This window comes from Rhea pennata, chromosome 22 (assembly GCF_028389875.1).
Source record: "Rhea pennata isolate bPtePen1 chromosome 22, bPtePen1.pri, whole genome shotgun sequence".
In the NCBI taxonomy this organism is placed as follows: domain Eukaryota; kingdom Metazoa; phylum Chordata; class Aves; order Rheiformes; family Rheidae; genus Rhea; species Rhea pennata.
This window is the reverse complement of record NC_084684.1, coordinates 948,043-968,894: the sequence shown is the minus strand read 5'-3', so window position 1 is coordinate 968,894 and position 20,852 is coordinate 948,043. Positions and strand designations below refer to the sequence as shown.

Genomic DNA, 20,852 nt, shown 5'->3' with positions numbered 1-20,852 from the left:
CTTCTGAGACAGCAGCATAAAACTACTTACTTGCTCCCTTTTGTCTTAATTAGCGGGCTTTGTTGTAAAGAACTTCCAGACTTTCCCAATAGGGAGAGAAAAGGGCGAAAAAAACTCAAAACCCTATAAAATAAAGCCTTACTTTCAGCCTACTTTGTAGCTTGCTTTTTTACCAGCTGTTAGAGTTAATTGGAATCAGAGGAACTGTTTGCTGAAGAACTATGGAAGTCTGTAACTAGCTCCGTTTCTCACCAGACTTTTATTCTCCTTAAGAGAAATACACATTTTTTTTTAGTGAAAATCAATGCACTGTAAAATCATTTTAAACTGCTATGCTTCTAGGTATCTAGCTGTTGAGAGTGTGCTATCTTTAAAAATATATATCTTTACTAGGATAGAGAGACTCTGCATGTTTAAGATTATGATAGTTGTTACTATCTGACTTTGGCTTGGATCCTGCTTGCTTTTAACCTGCCTATTGGATTGCTTCCTTGCAGGTATTTTGAAGGTGGAGTCTCCTCTGTCTACCTCTGGGATCTGGATCATGGTTTCGCCGGTGTGATCCTCATTAAGAAAGCTGGAGATGGATCAAAGAAGATTAAGGGATGCTGGGATTCCATCCACGTGGTGGAGGTTCAGGTACAGCCTCTGGGGCAGCTGATATTCCTAAGTGAAAACAAAACCCAGTTAATTCCAGACAATTAATGAGCACAGGTGTTCGACAGAACAATGCAATATTGTGTGGGGGCTGTAAACTCCTTTCCCCTGTTAATTTTTGAGAATTCCCTGAAGCAATTTGGATGAAGATAAGTCAGGACTGTAATCAAAAAGAATCCCAGAAGAATTGAAAGTATGCTACTTTCTGTGCATGCGATCATGAGATAATTTCTTTTTTCGACATAAAGGTCTACAGATGAATATCACTAATTAGGTAATAAAAACAAGGTAATGGCAGGTTAAATTGCTACAACCAGTTTTGCTTTTGGAAATCTGGGGGAATGTGCACACGTACAATTATTTTTTTAGAAAACAGGCTATGCTATGTGAGCGGCGCTACACATACCTGTCTTGCTGATTGTGGGGCAAGAGACCTTTTAGGTTTTGGAGCGAGTGTGATCGCTTGTCTCTCTCCTTTTTTTCTCACCCCTCCACCTTCAGGAGAAATCCAATGGCCGTACTGCTCATTACAAGCTGACCTCCACAGTGATGCTGTGGCTGCAGACTAATAAAACTGGGTCTGGTACCATGAACCTTGGAGGGAGCCTTACCAGACAGGTATGTCTGTATGTTAGCCCTAGTTTATGCTTTGGACCTATGGCATGCCTTTCCGTATTTATATGCCTAATAGCCTCGATCAGAAACAAAAAGTTTATTTTGTGAGGTTTTGTATAAACATCTATTCTCCTGCTGCATTTGCCATCCAGTGAAACAGTCAATGCGTATATCTGTGGTCACCAAGACACCTCTTGAACTTCTCTTGATGGCTTTCAGTTAAAAATATAAAACACACATTCTTTCTTTTAAGTGTCAGTTTTGCATTTGATATACCTAAATTTTTCTATTTTCTTATGTGTAGTCCAGGCAGATACTTTTATCCATCAGATTTGTCCACCCTTTTACCAGAGGATTTTCAGCGGATTGTAAAAATATAAGACAATCTCTCTTCTGTATTTTGTGTTGACTACAAGATTCTTTTATTCTTAAAATCTTCATGTATCTCTTAGTATCCCTCGTAAGTATTTTGCTGCTGCTGTACCTGGACATCGATGAAAGTCAAACCTCTTCTAAACACTTGAATTTTTGGGCCAGTGCAAATTGCTTTGACTTCCTCTTACTACAGCCATTTTTTTTGCAAGTTGCCAGACCTAGGACTGTTCAGGCCATGCTGCTGTCTCAGTCTCCGACAAGCAGGGTTGTAGCAGACTGGTTGAAGGTGGTTCTGCCCCAGCCACCTGCCAAAGGTTGTTTTCTTGGTATCTCAAGCTGCTAATGAATTGGGATTTGTCTAAGATCTGGACTGTGGAAATCAATGACTTGAACATCTTAATAAACTCTAGGGGACAGCAGACGTATTGTTACGGTCATGAGTGACTAGAGAGATTGGCAGTAGCTAAAACTGCTTTATGAGACTTCCCAGGGTGGACTGTGGCTTTCCATACAAAGGACAATGCAGACTCTGTTAAATGGTTGGTGTTTCCGTATGGCTTTGAGCCAGGCGAAGGGAAGAAGGACCTGTGATTGCGGAGAGGAGCTGAAATTGTGTGTTAGCATTGCAGTCTCAAAAGCTTGCCCTAGACCTAGAGGACTTTTCTTTCCACGTTGTTGACTTACAGAAGAAGCTGATGGAGGAGTGGGGAGAAAAAAAAAGCCCACTTTGGAGACAGTTTTCAGCGTTGTGTACTCTTTTAAAACTTTTTCAGTAATTACACCCAAGTTAATGGTGACCTGGACAAATATTTAATCGTAGGCCTTCCTAATACTTTAAATTATAGCTGTGAAGTGGAGGCCAAGGGCTTGACTGCGGCTGTGGCGTTACGGTGTGTGACAGCTATGCCAAGGAAAACAATAGTCTGTTGAGAATGGGTGTCCTCAGTACACCTTGGCCTGAACTGCTCGGCCTTGTTTAGTTTGACTTTCACTCTTCGAGCTTCAGTGGGGAGATTCATGCTTCTGTCATCGTTTTAACAGCAGATCATTTAGTTCATCTGTGATGCATTAAAGCAGGGGCCTGCTTCCAATGTAAGTAACCATAAAAAAGCCACCGGGGTAATGATGCACTGCTGCTGCACAAACAATGGAAACTTGACTTTCAAGATCTTGCTTTGGGCATGAGATTTTTCAGCTTTGCAGATGCCAGAGGAGGCTCAGCAGTGGGACAGGGTTTGTCAGAATCTGCTGCAAGAAAGGCAAAATCTTCATCCTGCCTTGAGGTACGCTGTGCGAGGAGGAACTGTTTGTCCAGAGCCATTTATTTAGCTGCAGCTAGACTGAGCTCCAGAGTGCCGGGCTTTTCATGCTGCGATTTCAGTGTGCCACATCACCTAGGGACAGCAGTGTTTTGGGGTTTGTGTGTGGTTTTTTTTTGTTTTTTGTTTTTTTTTAATGGACTTTTCATGCAGTCTGCAGTGAACTTGGGTACTGAAAACAGGTTTTAGTTCTGTTGGGAGTGCTGTGTTACTCTTTTACCTTGACAGTATCAGAAATCTAATGCCCTAAGTGTAATTTTGAAATAACTTTGTGGTGAATTCTACATGGTTCTGGTCAACTCCCCATTTAAGCTACTGATTGAGCACCTTTGATCCTAAAATGTGAATAGCAGATGGCCTTGTGTTTCAGTGGGAGCTTTTGAAGTGTTCACAAGCTTTGTAATATCCTGGCTTATAAACTGATGGCAGAGAGAACCTTTCAATGCCCTGAAAGGGAAGTCTGTTGAGAGCCATTACATTGAAACCAGTTTCGCCTCCTAGCTGCAAATCGGCTATTTTTTGAGTGATGACTGGAATGATTAACTTGGTGGCCAGAAGCAGGCGCAAAGAAACAGCTAATGTAATGCCTCCTAATTCACCAGTGCTGGCAGCTACGCGTAGCTGGGCATGTCTCGTGTTGAAATGTTATGGTGCTACGCCATGGGGAGCATTTTCAACTTGGGATGGAAACATTTGCTCAATAATTCCCGTTCCAAATGGCTGCAGAGATGACACTTGGTGCAACTAATCAAGCAATACTTTTCCTTTTTTTTGTGCCTGGACAGTGTGGTACAGCTGAACGTGGATGGAGAAGCTAGAAACAGCTGTTCTCTGCTGTCATTTCCTGTTGGTGGAATATTGTTGCCTTGCATCGGACACAAACATGCTTTTTTTTGTTGTTGATGTTGCCTTTGTCAAGACGATTTGGAAAAAACTTATCTCGTGTACACCCAGACTCCTCTGGGGTAGAAGGCTCCCAGTGAGGCTATTCCTAAACGTCACACTGAATTTCTCAGAATAGTTTACTTTTCTCTCTCTTCCCAAGACACTGTGTGTTTGAGTATTCTTAGGGCTGGCTTGGGGCCACGGAGATGTTACGTTCCAGAGAGATACTCCTTGGAAGACATTGCCCTATGCAATATCTGCTTTAATATCATACAATGAGAGTTGACACATCTCTTCCTATCCTCTAAGCTACTCCTCCTCATTGGCTCTCCCAGTGCAGCTTTTGGTATGCTGCAGTAGGAGCTGGCATATGTAAATAAATGTAAATATTGTGTCTTTGTCCTTGTTTAGAATTGGAAAGTAACTGTACAAGCATTTATGATTTGTAAGGGGACAGAATAAGGCAAGAGAAGGAGCGACGGGAGAGAGTAAGGACTTTACCTGTTTTGCGAGCCTGGAAATCTCCTTTGGTTAGCTTTAAGTTACTCGGCTTGGTGATTTTTGGAAGAACTGCTTCAGGCTTTTGCTTTATCAATTCAATTTTGCAATTTTTTTTTAAGAGTTGGAGTTTTAACTAATTGAAATAATATGTCGTGTGATCCGTTCACTGAGCTATGAATTTCGGCTTTGTTTAAAATGTAGAAATTCAAATTCTTTCCTAGTTCAGTATGGAAGTGTGTGTGTGTTTATATACATACACAAAAAATATCCAATGCTATATGCGTACGTGCATAACTTGCATGTGATTGTGTGTTTGTATGTATAAATTTGTACATACACGTATGCATTCACACGCACATCTGTATATCTAATGATAAAAATTCTGGTCAGATGCATGCACTTAAATCCATCCGTTGGTTATAATTTTAGTTTGACAGCTTGGATAGAGTTAAAGACTAAGTGACACCTTCACATTAGACTCCTTGTTAGATACTTGTTGAAAGTCATATGTGTGAGAAAATAATTTTCTACTCGCCTAGTGAACATTTTGTTCTAATCTTTAGCAATATATGTTTTTTTTAGGAATAAATACTGACACAGTGAATGTGGTCATCTTGGTTTTGAGTATAAGTGACGTTATAGGAGAACGCTTGGGTTGGACTGGAAGGAGAAAACTGATTTTGTTTCATCTCCTTCCCCCAAAGGCACAAAATGTCAGATAGAGAGCTTTATTTTACAGTTGCCTAAACAAGGGTGCTCTCCCAGGCACTTTGTGTTCTGGAGACAAGGCTGGATGCAGTTCAAGGGAGCTCCGAGTTGAAGCACCACAGGCCAGGATGGAGGAAGTAACTCCCAGCTCACATCCGACACTGGCAGGCTTCAGTAAATACAAGGAATGAGGCTGGAATTTGGAGAGGGGAAATAGTGATTCGTGTGTTATATGCTGTCTGCCTTGATGAGGGACAGCAGATTGAGGTGGTGCACGTCCGAGAGAAAAGCACAGGACGTGCTACCTTCAGTTAACAACAAAGGGAGCAGCTTTTAGAGGGAAATGGAAAATACTAGCAGCTTTTCCATTACCTTGCACATTCTCCAATGACTGCAGGTAACTCCCACCCCTTTCCTGATTCAAGCCAGATGCTTGGCAGATGGTTGTCTCTCCCTGACGGACGTCAGGGTCCTGTCCTCTCGGTGTGTATGTTGGAATTGCTTGCGTTGCTTGCCGTGGCACTGTACTGCTTTGGCTCAATTTTGTGGTTTCATTAGGCTGCGCTTCGACTTGAGATAAGGGCAGCTGTACGGTCCTGTTTCATTTTATGTAAAGCAGAGGTAGCCTTCCAGTTTCTGGCAAATAGTCAAAACAGCACTTTGGACAGAATTCTGGAGCTCCCTTCTTAGAGGCAAAACTAACAGGTGCCTTTCTGAGATCTTGCACACAAAAAAAAAACCTGTGTGTTTCTCCGAAGCCAGGACGAACATTGTGAGGAAGTGCCGATTTGCTGAGAAAGAAGTTGGCTCAAAAGTCAGAGTTTATTTACATCTGTCAGTATGGGAAGGGGAGGGTATGAATTTGTGGAGGAAACGTAGCCTGGGATTTGAGATTAAAGCTCTACAGATGTATGTTGATTTTTGTATTTGAAATATGAAGGTGAAACATTTTGCCGAGCTGGATGAAGGCTGATTTGTTGCAAACTGAGCTTTTCCTGCATTCAGGAAGATGTGCGCCGTGATATATTGTAGCTCAATAAAACACCAGCAGAGACATTCTGCCATTTATCATAATAGGTAAATCCTCCGAGGCTTGTACTCCGCAATTAGACAAGTCATATATTTCCCTCAAGTTGAGCTTTCATGTAAAGGCCTATCCCACTGGCTTCCAGATGCTGTGAGGAGACGGGGAGAGTATTTCCACCAGAGAGATTTTCAAGTTGTAGCAGCCACAATCCTTAAGCTCCCCCTCAGCAAGTGGTTGCTAAATGAGCAGTATTTTGGGGTGCGGAGGACTGCAGAGGTGTACTGAACGCTAACTGTCTAGGAAATGATTTCTGCTTTACGTGGATTTTTACGGTGGTACAGTTGTGTAATAGTTGGGTTGGAATAAAAGAGAGGGAGTAGAAGAGATGAGCAAGTATGGACTAGTAGCATAGAGAACTAATATACAGTCACCAGATATACTCATGGTTTTGAATTTACAGTTTGGTAAAGGATCAGGGGCACCTTGGTAACGCTGATAGAAATAAATGTGCTTGAAGGCTGTGGAAGGATGAGGTAAGTTTTCAGTGGATTTGTGCAAAGCTGCGAGTTATATGGTGCTCACAGCCTTCATTTGTATGGTTGGAGTTTGAAATGAGTGTTGGAGAAAAAGGCCAAATTTTGCCTCATTGATATCCAAATAATTCCACATATTTTCCACCTGCAGACTTCAGTCTGCCCACTGGCTGTGGCTTTGGGAGCTGTTGGCTTGCATTGGTCTGTATCTCTCGGACGGGAGAAGAGCGACCGAGCCATGTAGATCGGGCTTGGCTCATTCCGGAGTGTTAGGTTTTTTGGCTGAGCTCAACGGCAGATGGGGAGTGACAGTGGGAAGATGAGCTGCTTGTTAACATCAACTTGCAGAATGGAATTTCCCCTCAAAGCAAATTAACCCCTTTCTTTAAGCAGCTATAAGCTTTCGGCTTAGACTTGTGCAGGAACAGCCCACAGAAGGAAGCTTTAAAAATCCCAGCGACTCGGCTGTTTGTGTAACATGGCTGCTTACTGACTCCGAACTCCATTAAAACAGCCTCTCCTAACATCTGGCCTTCTGCAGCATATACAAAATGTTTTCCTTCTGGCAGCGGATTTTATGGAGATGTAATAATATACATTTTGCAAAAAGCAATTCTATTTTCAGATTCTGTTTCTTACCCAATGTGCTTGGTGTGTCCAGGTGTGGAGTAGACGCGGTGGGGAGTCCGTGGAAATAAATTACCCGCTGCCAACTCCCCTGCTGCCCCAGTTTTGGTCAATTTGCTGCTAGTTCCCAAACTCACTGTAACATGTATATGTGTGTTTGCATAGTTCAGATTTATATTCTCCCTCTACTGTGGTTGGATCCATTCTCCTGGCAGCATGTCTCCACTATATGTAAACAATCCGACTGTAATCTAAAGGAAAACTTAAACGTTCTTGTTCTTTTTCTCCCCCACTTCTAGGTTATCTTTTGCCTTCAGGGTTCCAACTAAATTACATGCTTCCCCAAGCCTGTTAGATACTTGGCTTACTAGAAGAAACCTGTAGCTGGCCCAGATTTTTAAACTCTGCCCTGAGGGAGGGATATGAACAGATGGATAAGAGAATTCAGTGGGATTAGTAAAACCCTTTGAAGACTGTTCTTCCCACTGCATTTTTCTCCCAGTTGTGTTTTCATGCCATCTCAGCACATATTGTATCAGTTGAGTTTCCTGTGACTGATGTTCGTTGTTCAACAGCTTGTCTGCATTTAGTCAGAAGAATTTTCATCTCCAGAACCAGGGGAGATGGTCGTCTTCTCTAGCACCGGAAGCTCACAGATCGTGTACGGCCAGCCGCGGCCTCCAGATGAACATCCTATTAGGCAAAGGTGGATCGAATAAAGAGCACATGGCGTTTTACTCTGCCAGCTCGCAGTTGTGATCTTGGTCAAGAGGGAGCTTCCGAATCTCTGCTGGTTTGCTACCTGTCTCCTGTTCCAACCGTACTAAGAATAGGGGACCGTTACATGCTTAATGTGATCCAGCTCTACAAACGGTAGTTGTCTTCTTCCCTCCAAACCTCCCTCCAGTACTTCCTTCCCCTGGACAGTTAGGCAAATGTATGGTATACTGGTTCAGCTTGTTGATCTAAAAGAAAACACCAAAGACTCATTCGGTGATATTTCTCTTCCTGTATAATTGCATACGAGTGTCATCTTAAAGTCGGCGGTAGTTTAAGTCATCAGCAGTCTTGCAGGTAGCTGTGACTTCTGCATTCTCTATTCCTTCCCTTGGTACTGGCAGATAAATCATGTCTAAGGTGTAGTTCACCAGGAGAGCCTGAAAACGGAGACTCTGCCGCACGTGTGCTGGAGGTAGCATCGAGATGAAGATGCAAAGCAACAGCTGGCTTTGCAGGGATAGTTCACAGCTGTTAAACTGGCAGCACCAAACTTGTGTGCATCTCATCAGCAACAACAACGTCTTTCACGTCCCCACGCTGTGCTACTGTGCTCCTTGTCCTGCTGCGTGTGCGCTACCGTAGATCTGCAGCCCCTTAGCAGGCAGGGAACGACCATTTCGTAGTGCCTGGCTACGCCTTTGGGTTACGTAGAAGTGAAGGAGCTTGCTTGTGCCAACAGGGTTTTATTTTGATTCATGGTTTTCATTACCTTATGCTTCCCTTATGAAGATGTGAGTCATTTGTCTAGTTCTGGGAATTTCTCATTATGTTATTAGCCTGTGTGCACATTGAAAGAATAGTTGCTTGAGGATGTCGACATCCATGTTCTTCAGTCCCCTCTCTCGATACGTAAAATTTCTACGTATCTGCTCTCTGATTTTCACGCTAGCAATGGCTCCGTGTCTTTTTGTTCTAGATGGAGAAAGATGAGACTGTGAGCGACTCCTCTCCACACATAGCCAATATTGGACGCTTGGTAGAGGTAAGTGCGGTCAAGCCATCACAGCTTGAGCCTGCTGCAGGCTCTCTTGCCCGTGTTTGGTCCCATGCCTAAGAATTTTGTTGTATGCTTTTGTCTTTACAAAGTTATTTACTCCTTTTGTACAAAGTCTAGTCTTCTGATTTCGCTCGGTATTTGACGGCTTTGCGGTATTTGCGCAAGTTTGTAGATAGAAAAAGTCCACTCTGTGCACTATTTTGCTCTTTCCTACTCAATACAATAGTAAAATTTTCATGCAAAATATTTTATCACTAGTTAATTCAGCACTAGTTAACAATTTCCTACGCTCATGCTTGTTGTACAGTCACTTTTGGGCAGAATTATTTAAAGCCAGGCTGTAATGTACAGAACTATCCTTTAGACTGAAATTTGAGTGTGTAGTAAGCACTTCCTAAATCCACTGGAATTGTTTTTGTTGGTACTTTGTTTTATTGCAGTTGTCGGTCATCTCTGCTCAGCATGCTGAGAGTGACGCGTGTGATTGCATTAGCCACTCAGAAGGGCTTTGGTGCGACGCTGTCCTGTATAAAGCTGTTTTAGATTTCCTTGATCTTCATAGTTGCTTTGGGAAGAGAGAAGGAAATTCTTAAATAAAATAGATTATAATGCATTTATTAAACTGAGGCCTCGAAAGCAGGCAGATATTTCTTTTTTTTTCTAAGTATCTGGCTTGAGTGAAAGTGACCTACAGAAAGAAGATACTGCTTACTTGCAAGATACGTCTCAAAACAGTTTGCTACCCAGGTTTAACGAATTAGTCAATAGCTCAAAAACTCAAAGAAACCCACAAGCACAAAACTGGACGTGTTGGCTGTGCTAAGTGACTGACTTGCAACTTGGACTCTGTTCAGTGCCACCAAATTCCCAAGCAAGGTTGAGGTGAAATGCTATTTCTTTTTTGCAGTTGGATGCAGAAAAATTGGACAGAAACTGCCCTCTTGTGGTCCTGAACAGGTATCTTGTGTGCACAGTCTAGAGCAACAGCCAGGAAGAGAAACTGCTCAGACAGCAATGGAGCTAAACCTTTCTCTTAGATAAGACCAGAGAGATGAGGTCGTATAGTCTCCCGTGAAAGTTTATGCGGTAGGAATACGCTGCGTTGAACCGTGCTCTGGCGGGTGTTGTACGTCCAGATGAACCTGTAAGACAACGTAGCAGGATGTAACTGCACCCATGCTAAAAACCATTGGAATGACTAAGAATCTGGTTTCTTGCTTTCTTACAGGATATGGAAAACAAAATCAGAAGTACATTGAATGAGATTTATTTTGGAAAAACAAAGGACATCGTTAATGGGCTGAGGTAAGGGGCTTTCCAGCTGCCTGCGTTCCCCGTAGTGCCCGTGGTGCTGTGCCCAGCCTGGCCCTGGTCAGCTTTCTTCTGCTGGAACTTCCCTTTCCTACACAAAGTCTTTTCACATTCCTAATTAATCGGCACGATTTGGAAACACTGTTTGTGCTGTGGTGTTTTGGGAACACTGCTTTTCTGCCTTTTAACTGCAGGAATTTGAAGCAATGTTTTAATCCCTTGTTCCCTCAACAGGAAGAAAATAGCAGTTAGCAATGCTTGTTCTTCAGGATTATTTTTAATTGGGGGTTTTACTTCTCCACATTCCTAAAAGTGGTCCTTAAATTCTGAATCTTCTTTCTAGCATTCTTAAAAACAGTTAGCTGGTCCCAGAGTTAAAACATGACATTAATGGTTTGCAGTGTTTAGGCTTTTGTTTTAAATTCTCACTTTCTCTCAATACTTCTGGCCAAAATGCAGTGTACTAGAAAGATAACTGAATAAGCCCTCTGTGCCTTTCTGAAGGGAACTGCACTGTGCTTTGCAACCCCTGCTCATGCCTGGTCGGGGGTTCTGTGTAGAAATCCCAAGTTGATTGTTCTCAGACTCCTAGAGGAAAGTGCAGACCGGTGATGCCAAATCCTCTCATTTTAAACATCACAAATAAACGTCCCCTGCACAGGGTGATGATGCAGAATGGACGAATGGCGCAAGTACGTGTGCTGCTGAAATATGGGGGTGGGGGGAATCCATAACCTCTCCTTCAGACGATAGAATAATGGTGCTAATTAAATATTTGTGATGCCTTCTTAACAGCATGGGCAGAAGCAGTCGACAGTATCTGAGAAAGCAGCTGCTCTCTTTTTTTTTTCTTCCCCAAACCCCTGCTTTCATAACAGGCCTGTATTTTCATTTTGTGGTGTGCAGGGGTTTAGCCAGGAAGCATTTATTAGCATTAAAGGGAAATATGTAATGCAGTCTTTTTCCTTGTGAACATTGCCTTAAGCTTTTGTAATTGAATCTATTTCCTATGTCTTCCCATTGCTCGGTTTGAGTCATGTTATCCTCTGCATTGGTTTTGCTGGTCTGTTTAGAACTTGTAACGTGTGGAGCATCTGGCTTTGGCTTTTTTCTAGCCTTTTCCCTGTTTCTTCTAACCTGTGTTTTTACAATTATTCTTCCTGAGCGTGCTTCTGGTGGTTTCCAGCATACCAACTCTGTGTTACTGAGTTCTTCTGACTGTTCTTTTCCCTGTTTACTTCCCTCATTTCTAAACTGCTCTCTGTAGATCTATTGATGCTATCCCCGACAACCAAAAGTATAAGCAGTTGCAGAGGGAGCTTTCTCAAGTGTTGACCCAGCGCCAGATCTACATCCAGCCTGATAACTAAACCAATCCAGGTACCCCTGCCTGTGAGGTGTGACAACCAGCACTAAACCAGGACTCACCCAGCCAAGACCTCTGCATGATAACTGAGACCAGAACTAACCCCTAACTCCTGTGGACTGATAAAGAACATTTGATCCATGTTTCACCCAAGGGTTAATTCTTCATCTGGCCAACTAAGTGTTGTGATTTCATTTTAAGTGTTTCTCTTCCCCCTTATTCCATTTGAAATATCACGCTCTGAAATGTGGCAGGACTTACCGCTTTGCACTCTAGCTCGGGAGCAAGAAAACAGCGTGCGGTCATGTACCCAAAGCGGTGTTAGCTTGGACTTACTCTGTCCAAAAACCCTTGGACTCCGTCCCTTGTGCGCTGTCAGTTTTTACAGCTGTGGTACACCACTTTAATGAACAAATTCCCTGTAATCTTAGTCTTCCTTGCAGAAAGACAAGAAATCTTGGAAATAAATGGCTGTTCTTGCAGTTATGAAAAATTATGGCTGTGGTACTTCCTGAGACTTCTGAGTAAACAGGAGCTTCCCGCACACGCATCTCCCCCGTTTGCCTTGTGCATCTTGAATTGCCTTGGAGCTTGAAACTTCAGTCCCACTCGAGCTCTGCTGAAATGTTTCTGGCCTCCATTTGCTTGTGCTCTGCACAGCCTGTAAAGGGATTTGTTCCTGTGCTCGCGTTTGCGCTGGAGCTCTGAGTGCCTAGGACGCGCGTCGGTGACTAACCCTGAGCCAGTTTAACCTTCCACTCCAATTCCTAATGAGTTACAGATGTTGTCTTAAACGCGTTACGCTGACGAAGGGGAAAATGCACTGTTTGTTGATAATGGCTGAGAACCACTTCTTTAGCCTATGACAAATGCAAATATAAAATGTATATATTTTTATTAAAGCAGTGAAGTGTCTCTCCGGAGACAAGAGAATGGAAATACTGTTATAAAAATGTTAGGAAAATAACAGACACAAAGAACAGCCTTGTTTACAGGAGACAGCGTCCAGGCAAAATAAAGTAGCCTTGACTACAGAAGACAGTGTGAACTATAGTTTATGTGGGAAGAAGTCCTACCAAACTGGATGCTAATCACTTCTCTGTTGTGTTAGCATCTCCTGAAGAGTCTAGTATTGTTATTCTATTGATGATCATGTTTATGAGTTCAGGTTTTTTTTAAATAAGAAGTCTCTTACTGCACTGCTGAAAGTCTAAGTTCCTCCACAGCCGCCTAACAGAGCAGTGAGCCATGATGAATCCTTAAAGGATTTTTTTCCGTGACCAAACTTCTAGTAAAAGGGAACCCGTGAAATAATCTTGCCTGCAGTCTCTCTGTTACTCTTCAGCTGCTTTGGTTTACCAGTTGCTATAGGTGAAGTATAAGCTGGAAAAGCAAATTCCAGATCAGAAACTACAGCCGCTTTTCCCCCTGGTGAACGTGCTGGCAGGAGGTTGTGACATGCTGCCCCTAGCCCAGGAAAACTCTGCGAGAACTTTCAGGAGCTCCCACAGCCCGGCCCCTTCCGCCTTCGCTGGGAGAGGCTGGATTTCTCTGCCTTCTCGGCATGATTGGTTTGAGATGAGAGCGCTAACACCCTTTGCTGGTAGTACACCTGGATTTTTCCAGTTGTCACATGAAAATTGGGAATCTCCTTCCAGCATAGGGAGGCTTCATGGGAAGCACCGTGTCTTTGGTGCCATCCTTGCTAGAGTGAATTTTGCTTTGATATACTCACTGAAGTGTTCGCTTTGCTTTCTGTCTTCCCTGCTTACAACAGGCAAGCTGAGTTTTGTTTCCTCTAAGCCTGGGTTGAGGTGCTTCTCCTCTAGACTCACGTGCCAGAAGAACGGTTAAAACGGCCTCCTTTCCGCTGCATCGCTTCTGATTTGTGCTTCCTCTTTCCCAACAGGTCTGTGCAGACTTTTGCAGACAAATCAAAACAAGAAGCTCTTAAAAATGACCTGGTGGAGGCTTTGAAGAGAAAGCAGCAAAGTTAAAATACTCTTCATGCTAACGAGACTTGCCATGCACTCATTAGATTCCTTTCTTAGAAAACTCATTTCGCCCCCACCCCTTTTTCTGTTACATTACATCACAACTTGCATTCAATACTGCCCATGCAACGCCATCTTCTCCCCGTGAATAAAGCTGTACAAACTTTTTCAGTCTCTGAGGCCTACTTTGCACCACATTTTACTATCGAGACCTTAGGCTATGTTGCTGTAGAAGTCCATGTTTTTTCCCCCCTCCCCTTCTTCCACCCTCCTCCCATTTATATGCATAAACACGGATCATCGTTTGTCTTTTCCTCTCCTCTCCTGCCTTTTGTTACATTGGTGTAAAAAATGTAAAACAAAAATTTATTAAATACTGTGGTGTGTGAAAGAGGAAGAACTGGAAAAAAAAATAAATCTATTCCACGTATGTTTGGGGGCTGGGCACAGGGGCTGGCTGGTGGGAGGGAGGGACGAGAGGGTGTTCCTCGGTGTTGTACTATACTGACTCAACCAGATTCGCAAGGAGACGGCGGTTAGGAGACCTGCTGAACGTTCTGCTCTTCTAGAGCCTGGTTCCAAGGCGCTTTTCTGTCAATTTTTAATGGAATGCAAAAGGGGTTTTTGTTTCGATTTTGGTTTTTTTTGTAAAGCTTAAATTGAATCTACATCTGATACTTGATCCTCCATACTAAAAAAAAAAAAAACAGAAAAAGATTGAAAACAACAAAAAAAAATAAAAATAAAAAAAATCCCAGGAGCAGCATGTGCATTTGGTGTCCTTATTTCTCTTTCCTTCCCCCTTGCGTTACTTGGGGTTTGTGCCCTAAGCGCGTTCCTTCACGGCACCTGGAAGCGATTGCCCTGTCCGTAGGTAGACGCGCTCGAACGCTGAGGCAACCACCGAGCCCGGGAATCCGAGCAGCCTCTGTGTTAGATGCCGGCTTAAAGCACGAAAGCGCTTTTCCTCTCGCTCCACCTTCCTCACTTCGAGTGAGGTTCAACGTGCTGCTGCTCCTCACACCCCCAGCGGCGCGCGGCTGCCGGCCTTGCAAGCCGTCGGCATCCGGAAGCTGGCATCCCGCCGCACGCTGGGACCGACGCTTCAGGCGGCCAGCAAACGCGGAACAGATGCCTGGCTGCCTCCAAAAAAACAAAAAAAAAACCAAAACAAAACAGAAAAAAAAACGAGAAGAAGTCCTGCAGGCAGAGGAGAGGCTTTTTGGTGCACCAACGCTTGGCGGTTTTACGTGTGTGGATGGTTCTGCCCACAGATGGTAGCGAAAAGGCAGCTCGGGGCCTCCCTGCGCGGGCTGGGAACCTGCTCCAGACCTTCCCTCTCGCCAAAAAAAAATCTGGCCTAAGGGGCTCATTAAGGCAGGGGGTGCTCCGAGTTGCACCTCGCTCTGCTCCAGGTCTGCTGCATCTGCGTGCTTAACGACCTCTTTAATCCCGGTGAAACACGGGAAGAGAAAGCACGTGCCTGCTGGGCTCTTCCTGCACGTGGCCGACGGCGTTCGCCTTTGGATGAACCGCAGCAGAGCACGCCTGTTGGCATTAATATTGATTAACATGCTCTAATTTTACTCTAATTTTGCTTTTCCAGCGTGACCCGTTTAACATCCAGACATCTGCAGGTGATTATGGTCCCGTGCCGAAGTATTTACCCAGGGGCCTCCGGGCTCTAACGCGACTCATATGGGACGCAGGCTGGAGAAAGGGCGCGCGCATATGCTCGCCTTAAAGCGGGCAGCGCTGAGGGGCTCATGCTGGGATTTTTGTTGGTGTTGCCTCTCAGACCCTTTTTGATGTCAGAAATAAGTTCGCGTGAAGCGTTGAAGCTGGAAAAAAAAATAGCATGTGAAGCCGGGACGGGGGGGAGCATCTCGCTTCCTCGCTGCCGTTTCCGATTGCAGCGGGCGTGTGTGCGCGAAGGGTTCGGAGCAGGAGGGCGTGGGTTGGCTTTCCTTCGCCAAAGCTGTCCCTGCACACAAGCCGGAACAAAAGAGCATCTGATTTCAGTTCCTTTTGTGGCATATGGAGGACAAGCACTTTTCACAGAAAAATTGTGCAGGTAGAAGCTTTGAGATAGGCACAGCTAGTGCGTCAGTTTATTCCTCTTCTTGAAGCGGCATAAATTAAGTGTTTGGCTACAAACCTCCAGATCGGGCTTGGCTTCTACGAGCCTGCAACTTCCTGAATCTGCTGTCGTGTTATTCCGCAAGTTCGGGACAAGTTCATTCGTGCCTGCACCTCTCCTGCTGCGCTGCAATGCTCACGTATTTCTCAAATCTTAAATCGCAGGCTCTTCCGGGAACAGGGCTGAATTAGAGCAGAGCATCAGCGGCTGTTTCACCTTGCTCCCATCCTACCTAAACCGAGTAGGGCTGAATTAAAGCAGCCCTAAACCAGCATCACCCTTATCGGTGTTTCAACTGCACCTGAGGGGGAAGGAATTAAGTTACATGTATTTTTTGCCTCCTTTAGTTTAGTTCACCATCCTCTAGGTGAGCTCAGTCAATTCAGGGGCTCAGTTTTTCTTTTAATCAACCTGCTGCCGTAGCCTGATATGCATTTAGTCGCGTGACTCCTATTTTGCAGCTGTCAAGGCTGTATTGCGTAAACACGGAGCTGCGGCTCAGCGAGGACGGACACAGGGAGCAACGACTTCCCCTTCCCAGGGAAGGGCAGATGTCACAGGACAGGCTGAGCAAGAGGAAAGCAACGATGATAAACAAACAAACAATGAGAGGGCTTAAAACGGGGGCTCAGGAGGTGAGCAGCTGGGACGGGTGGATGTTAGGAGAGCTGATGGTTGACAGAAGTGAGCACAGGTAACGGAGAAAGGAAGATAGTTTCTCCTGTCTAGCCCTCAGCCGAGGTGTAGGGCTATCATGAACACCGCTAGGAAGGGGGTGGGACAGAGGAGTTGGGGATAAATTTGTCAGGGAGAGAGGATGGGACTAAAACCAAGCCTGAGCAGAAAGCCAGCAGCCAGGACTGCAGCCTTGCTGAAAGCCACAGCAAAACGAAAGGCAGCAAAGTCCATGCGTTTCTGGGAAAGGGGGAACACAAAGTTAAGAGGCAGCAACAGCCAGATAAACCTGCAGAACAAAAGCAACGGAGGCATGGGTGGGGGGCAAGGACTTGTTTTTATAGAAGTGTGAGCCATTGCAATCAAAATACATATGCGTGGACTAAAACACTTTTGCTACTCCCTCTCCTCACCAGTTCCCCTCACTGCCGGCTCTTCCAGAATTTCAGCGGTGGAGGTGAGAGCGCAGCAGCGAGCGAAGGGCAGAAGGGAAGTGTGTTTGTGCAGGTGACGGGCCACTCTTAGCTCTGTCCCCTCCCCGCAGCTCCTTGGGCTCTTTTCACTTTTGCCAGTAACAGGGAAGCTCGAGATCCCCTTTGAGATACAGTACAGAGAGCAGAAGTGGCCAAGCGCAGCTGTGGGGCTCAAGGGCAGTGAAGAGCGACCGTCTGAGGTATCTAGTTCTTCCCCGTTTATGCTGTTAGCATCATTGGTATCGACAAGACACGAGGTCTCCCAGCGGAGTCCTAGGCAGGCAGGACACTTTAGCAGCATAACACATCACTCCCTGCCTTGTGGCCTCCTCTGCCAGGGGCCACTCAAAGAGGATGACAGGATGGAGAGTCCAGTTTGCCTGGCTTTAAAGTCAGCTTTCTTGCCTGCATCATCATGTCCTCATGCTGGGGCAAGCGCCCTTGGTCAGCTGTCAAAGGGCTCGTCCTGCTCGCCAAGAAGGGCGTCTCCCTCTTCCGGAGCACCAGGCCTTTCTCTCTGGTAAAGGAGGAACTGGAAAGAAATCTGGGGAAGGGTTAAGGTTCCACACATGGAGAAGCATCACTGTCTGCATGACAAGCTGGGTCTTACCACCCCCCAAAAAAGATGCTCATGCTGGGAAAGCAGGCAAACAGTCTTTGATGTGGAAACAGCACAAACAGCCTCATGCAAGCAAGCATCTGAAGCATTTAGCTGTTGCAACACAATTAGTCACTAACATGTGAGGGAGAAGGATACAATTACGTCAAGGGAGAGGACACCCAGGCTGCCGATGAGCCAGGGAAGATGGTGTAGGATGTAGTCGCCTTCGCTTTGGCCCGGCTCTGGGTTCTTCAGGAGCACGCTGACGCCATACAAAGTGTTCCCCAGCATCACCAGAGCAAACAGGGAGTAGGAGACCCCAACAGTCGATTTCCTCTTGTACTGAAGGGAAAGCACACAAACAAAACCCTGACTCACATGCCTTTCAATTCCCCTCTTCACTTGTAAATAAATAAGCAAAAGCCCCACTCAGAGTCTCTGCATTTCAAAGGGAGAGGAGAAAAATCAAGATCCCAAGTAAATACCCCACTGCCCCTCTTTAATTTACCATCCCAAGCTGAAAGAGCCCAGGACCAGGCTGCCCCCCCCCCCCCCCGCACACAGTGTGGCACTTACGTTAGTGTAGATCTGGGGGAGCCGGGAGCACAGGTACAGCACGGAGGAGATGGAGCCGATGGCGAAGCCGATCATTTCATTCCTGGTGAACGGCTGCAAGGCAAGGCAGGCCGTGAACAACGCGCGTGTTTTCGGGGATACGCTCGTGTACCAGAGCCGCCAATCCGCGCAACAGCGATTGTGGGACCAAGATCAAGTCTCTTGCTCCTCCAACCGTACCTTGCCTGGATAATCCCAACCAGAAGTGGGGTTACATTGGTGTTGCCAAGGATCATAAGCAGCAGATACGATTTCCTGCTGCTTATTATCGCTGCTTAATATTTCCACCCCCGTGAGTGGTTTGTCTCTTCTCTGCCCTCTTCACTACTCTGATTTAGGAACCGGCTCACCGTATACCCGGACTCCTGCACACCAGCGGACAGCAGAGCCCTCCCTTTGAACGCAGCCGGTTCCCGCACCAAGCCGGTGTCTCTGCCCAGGAAGGACACGGTTGACGCCGTTCCGAGGAAAACGAAGACAAAGGCAGCGTTGATCAGAGCACGGACTGCAGAGCAAGCAGAGGTCATCAGGGACGGCTCGTTTGTCAGCCCCGAGGGCGGCCGGCTCTACCCTCCGGCAGCCCTCCTGGGGAGGAATACTGCTGAGTAAGAAGTTAAAATTCTCTTATCTTTGTCTGTGGCTGCAGAGTTAGTAGCAAGTAACTAGAGCAATAACTTGCCTGGGCTTTTTATCTTGCAGTGATAAGGATGATTTGCAAGTTATCTGGGAGGAAACTGTTCCTATCTGAGCTGACCAAGAACAGTAAAGTTTCTTCGGTTTTAAGATTCTTTTAAAAACCATTCCACTCATCTTGAGGCTTTTCGCTGCCTTAAATCACAGCGGTGCAAATTCAAACCCCTACCGTGCCAAGCTCTTTCACAGCAGAACTTGTCTGTAGACACTGTTTTTACTTTCTAGCTCTCCTATTTCAGCCAGATATTGTCCGACTGGATTTACAGGTTGCTCCAAAAATCAAGGCCTTCGCGTTCCTGTTACTAGTTCTGCCCATTATGGCTCCAGCTGCACAGCCTGCCATGATGAGGGATGGCAGTAAGAAGGGCTCTCTTTGTATTAGATTCTGTAATTAAGTTCTCCAACATTGGCTTTCTGTCAATCAGCTTAATAAGTTAAAAAAGTTTCAGGGTCCTGAGAGATTCCTGTTTGTAGTGCACAGGAAGCCACTATGCTAAAAAGCAGCTTTTTTTTCTTGCTGTTTATGAAAACTGCAGTGCAACTAAACAGCTTCTCCTTTTTTTAAGCCTCTCTTGGGTTTTTTTAACCCCATCCCAACAGGGAGAAAGTTCTTCCCAAGGCCTCTCCATAGTGTTGGGGCTGCCCTTACTTGCAAGAAGGTCACTCACCCCAAAGCCAGCCGGTGACCGATGGCACAAGAGCCAGAAAGCTCTCCCCCTTCCCTTAAGGGACCTAGCAGCAGCTCCAACATGGAGCTGCTAGGTGACCGTAAGTCATTTCCTCCTGTGCTTATGCAGCTTACCAGGGGTTTCATTTCAACCCAGGCACCACGCATGGTTTCTTTGTGAGCTAGCAGCTATTCAGGACCTGTGGCCCATTTTAAAATAGCGCAGCTTTTACAGGTGTTCAGATAACAGCAAAAGCAAGCAGAGGCACCTAACAGCTGTATTAGCATGTATCCAAGGTACCACTGCCAAGATGGATCTCCCCTGGGGATTGCTCGCTTTGACTGTGCTCTCCTGGCTCCATAGCTGAGTATAAGCAAGCTTTAAAGACGCTGGAAAGGGACAGCACTGCCAAGCTATGGTTATAACTAACTCACATCCTCCACTTTGGTTCTTGGCTTTGTAGTAGCAGTACAGGGACAGCATGACCAGGTCTGCCAGCACGTAGTAAATGGCAGTGTAAACCTGCGGGAGAAGGACAGGTTGGTCACGTCGCAGGAAGGGCTCCCTCCGCAGCCAGCCCCTCCGCTCCGAACGAGGGCTGCGCGCCGCTAGCTGCCCCGACGGCTTCGAGCTCGAGCAGCGTATGCCAAGGAGAAGGGACGCGAGCAGCCCCGCAGGGTCCCAGTGCAGAAGCAAAGGGAGGGAGCGGGCTGCGCCACGGCTGCCCCCTCCACACCCCGGGCTCGGGACCCACCTGCAGGGGCAGCTGGTTAGCCAGGAAGGAGCCGATGAGGTTGAGGAGGTCTCCGCCCAGCCAGCCCAGCAGGAAGTAGATGGAGAGAGCCTGGTCCATGATGCCCGTCTTGCAGGCCTGGTACAGCTGCCTGCAGGGAGGGAGTTCAGCGCTGACCCCGGGCGCGGGGCCGCGTTTCTGCGGCTGCTGCAGGGACAACGAGGCGCCGGGGCCAGGCTCGCTGCCTTCCCCCCTCCTCCTCCTCCTCGTCCCCTCAGCGCAGCCCCCCCCCCCCGCCCCGGGATCCACCGCCTCGCTGCGGCCGGGGTCACTCACGGGAAGGAGGCGGCGGCGAAGCAGCCGATGGAGACGAGCCCCAGCACCACGCTGGCCACGTCGCGGCCGTCGCGGGCGCACTCGTTGAACACGTCGCGCACCCACCGCGAGCCGTTGGGGCAGCCCGCGAGGGGGGAAACGGCCGTGGCTGCCGCCGCCATAGCAGCCGGCGAGGCAGGCGCCGCGCTGCGCCGTTTAACCTCCCTCCCCGCCGCCGCCGCCG

The 20,852-nt window shown here is 46.4% G+C and overlaps 2 protein-coding genes across 4 annotated transcripts in view; one reads left to right on the top strand and one right to left on the bottom strand.

Annotated features, from left to right (window-relative positions):
• The window catches only part of CAPZB (capping actin protein of muscle Z-line subunit beta), a 68,125-nt gene extending 54,263 nt beyond the window's left edge, over positions 1-13,862 (top strand). For 2 of the 3 annotated variants that reach the window (XM_062593329.1, XM_062593328.1), the window contains 6 exons: positions 498-639; positions 1,159-1,275; positions 8,944-9,009; positions 10,253-10,329; positions 11,603-11,715; positions 13,611-13,699. In XM_062593329.1, the coding sequence (XP_062449313.1) occupies positions 498-639; positions 1,159-1,275; positions 8,944-9,009; positions 10,253-10,329; positions 11,603-11,705 (505 nt within the window). In that variant the 3' untranslated portion in view covers positions 11,706-11,715; positions 13,611-13,699. Of the gene's footprint in view, positions 1-497; positions 640-1,158; positions 1,276-8,943; positions 9,010-10,252; positions 10,330-11,602; positions 11,716-13,610 lie in introns of all 3 variants that reach the window. The other variant, XM_062593330.1, reaches the window with a different exon arrangement.
• A 1,408-nt stretch (positions 13,863-15,270) lies between these two features.
• On the bottom strand, positions 15,271-20,834 carry SLC66A1 (solute carrier family 66 member 1). The gene is made up of 7 exons (XM_062593326.1): positions 20,630-20,834; positions 20,315-20,444; positions 19,995-20,082; positions 18,550-18,704; positions 18,161-18,253; positions 17,741-17,926; positions 15,271-17,527 (listed from the first exon to the last, which is right to left on the bottom strand). The coding sequence occupies exons 1-7, from the start codon at positions 20,788-20,790 to the stop codon at positions 17,429-17,431; spliced, it is 912 nt and encodes a 303-aa protein (XP_062449310.1). The 5' UTR covers positions 20,791-20,834; the 3' UTR covers positions 15,271-17,428.
• Between the last annotated feature and the right edge of the window lie 18 nt (positions 20,835-20,852).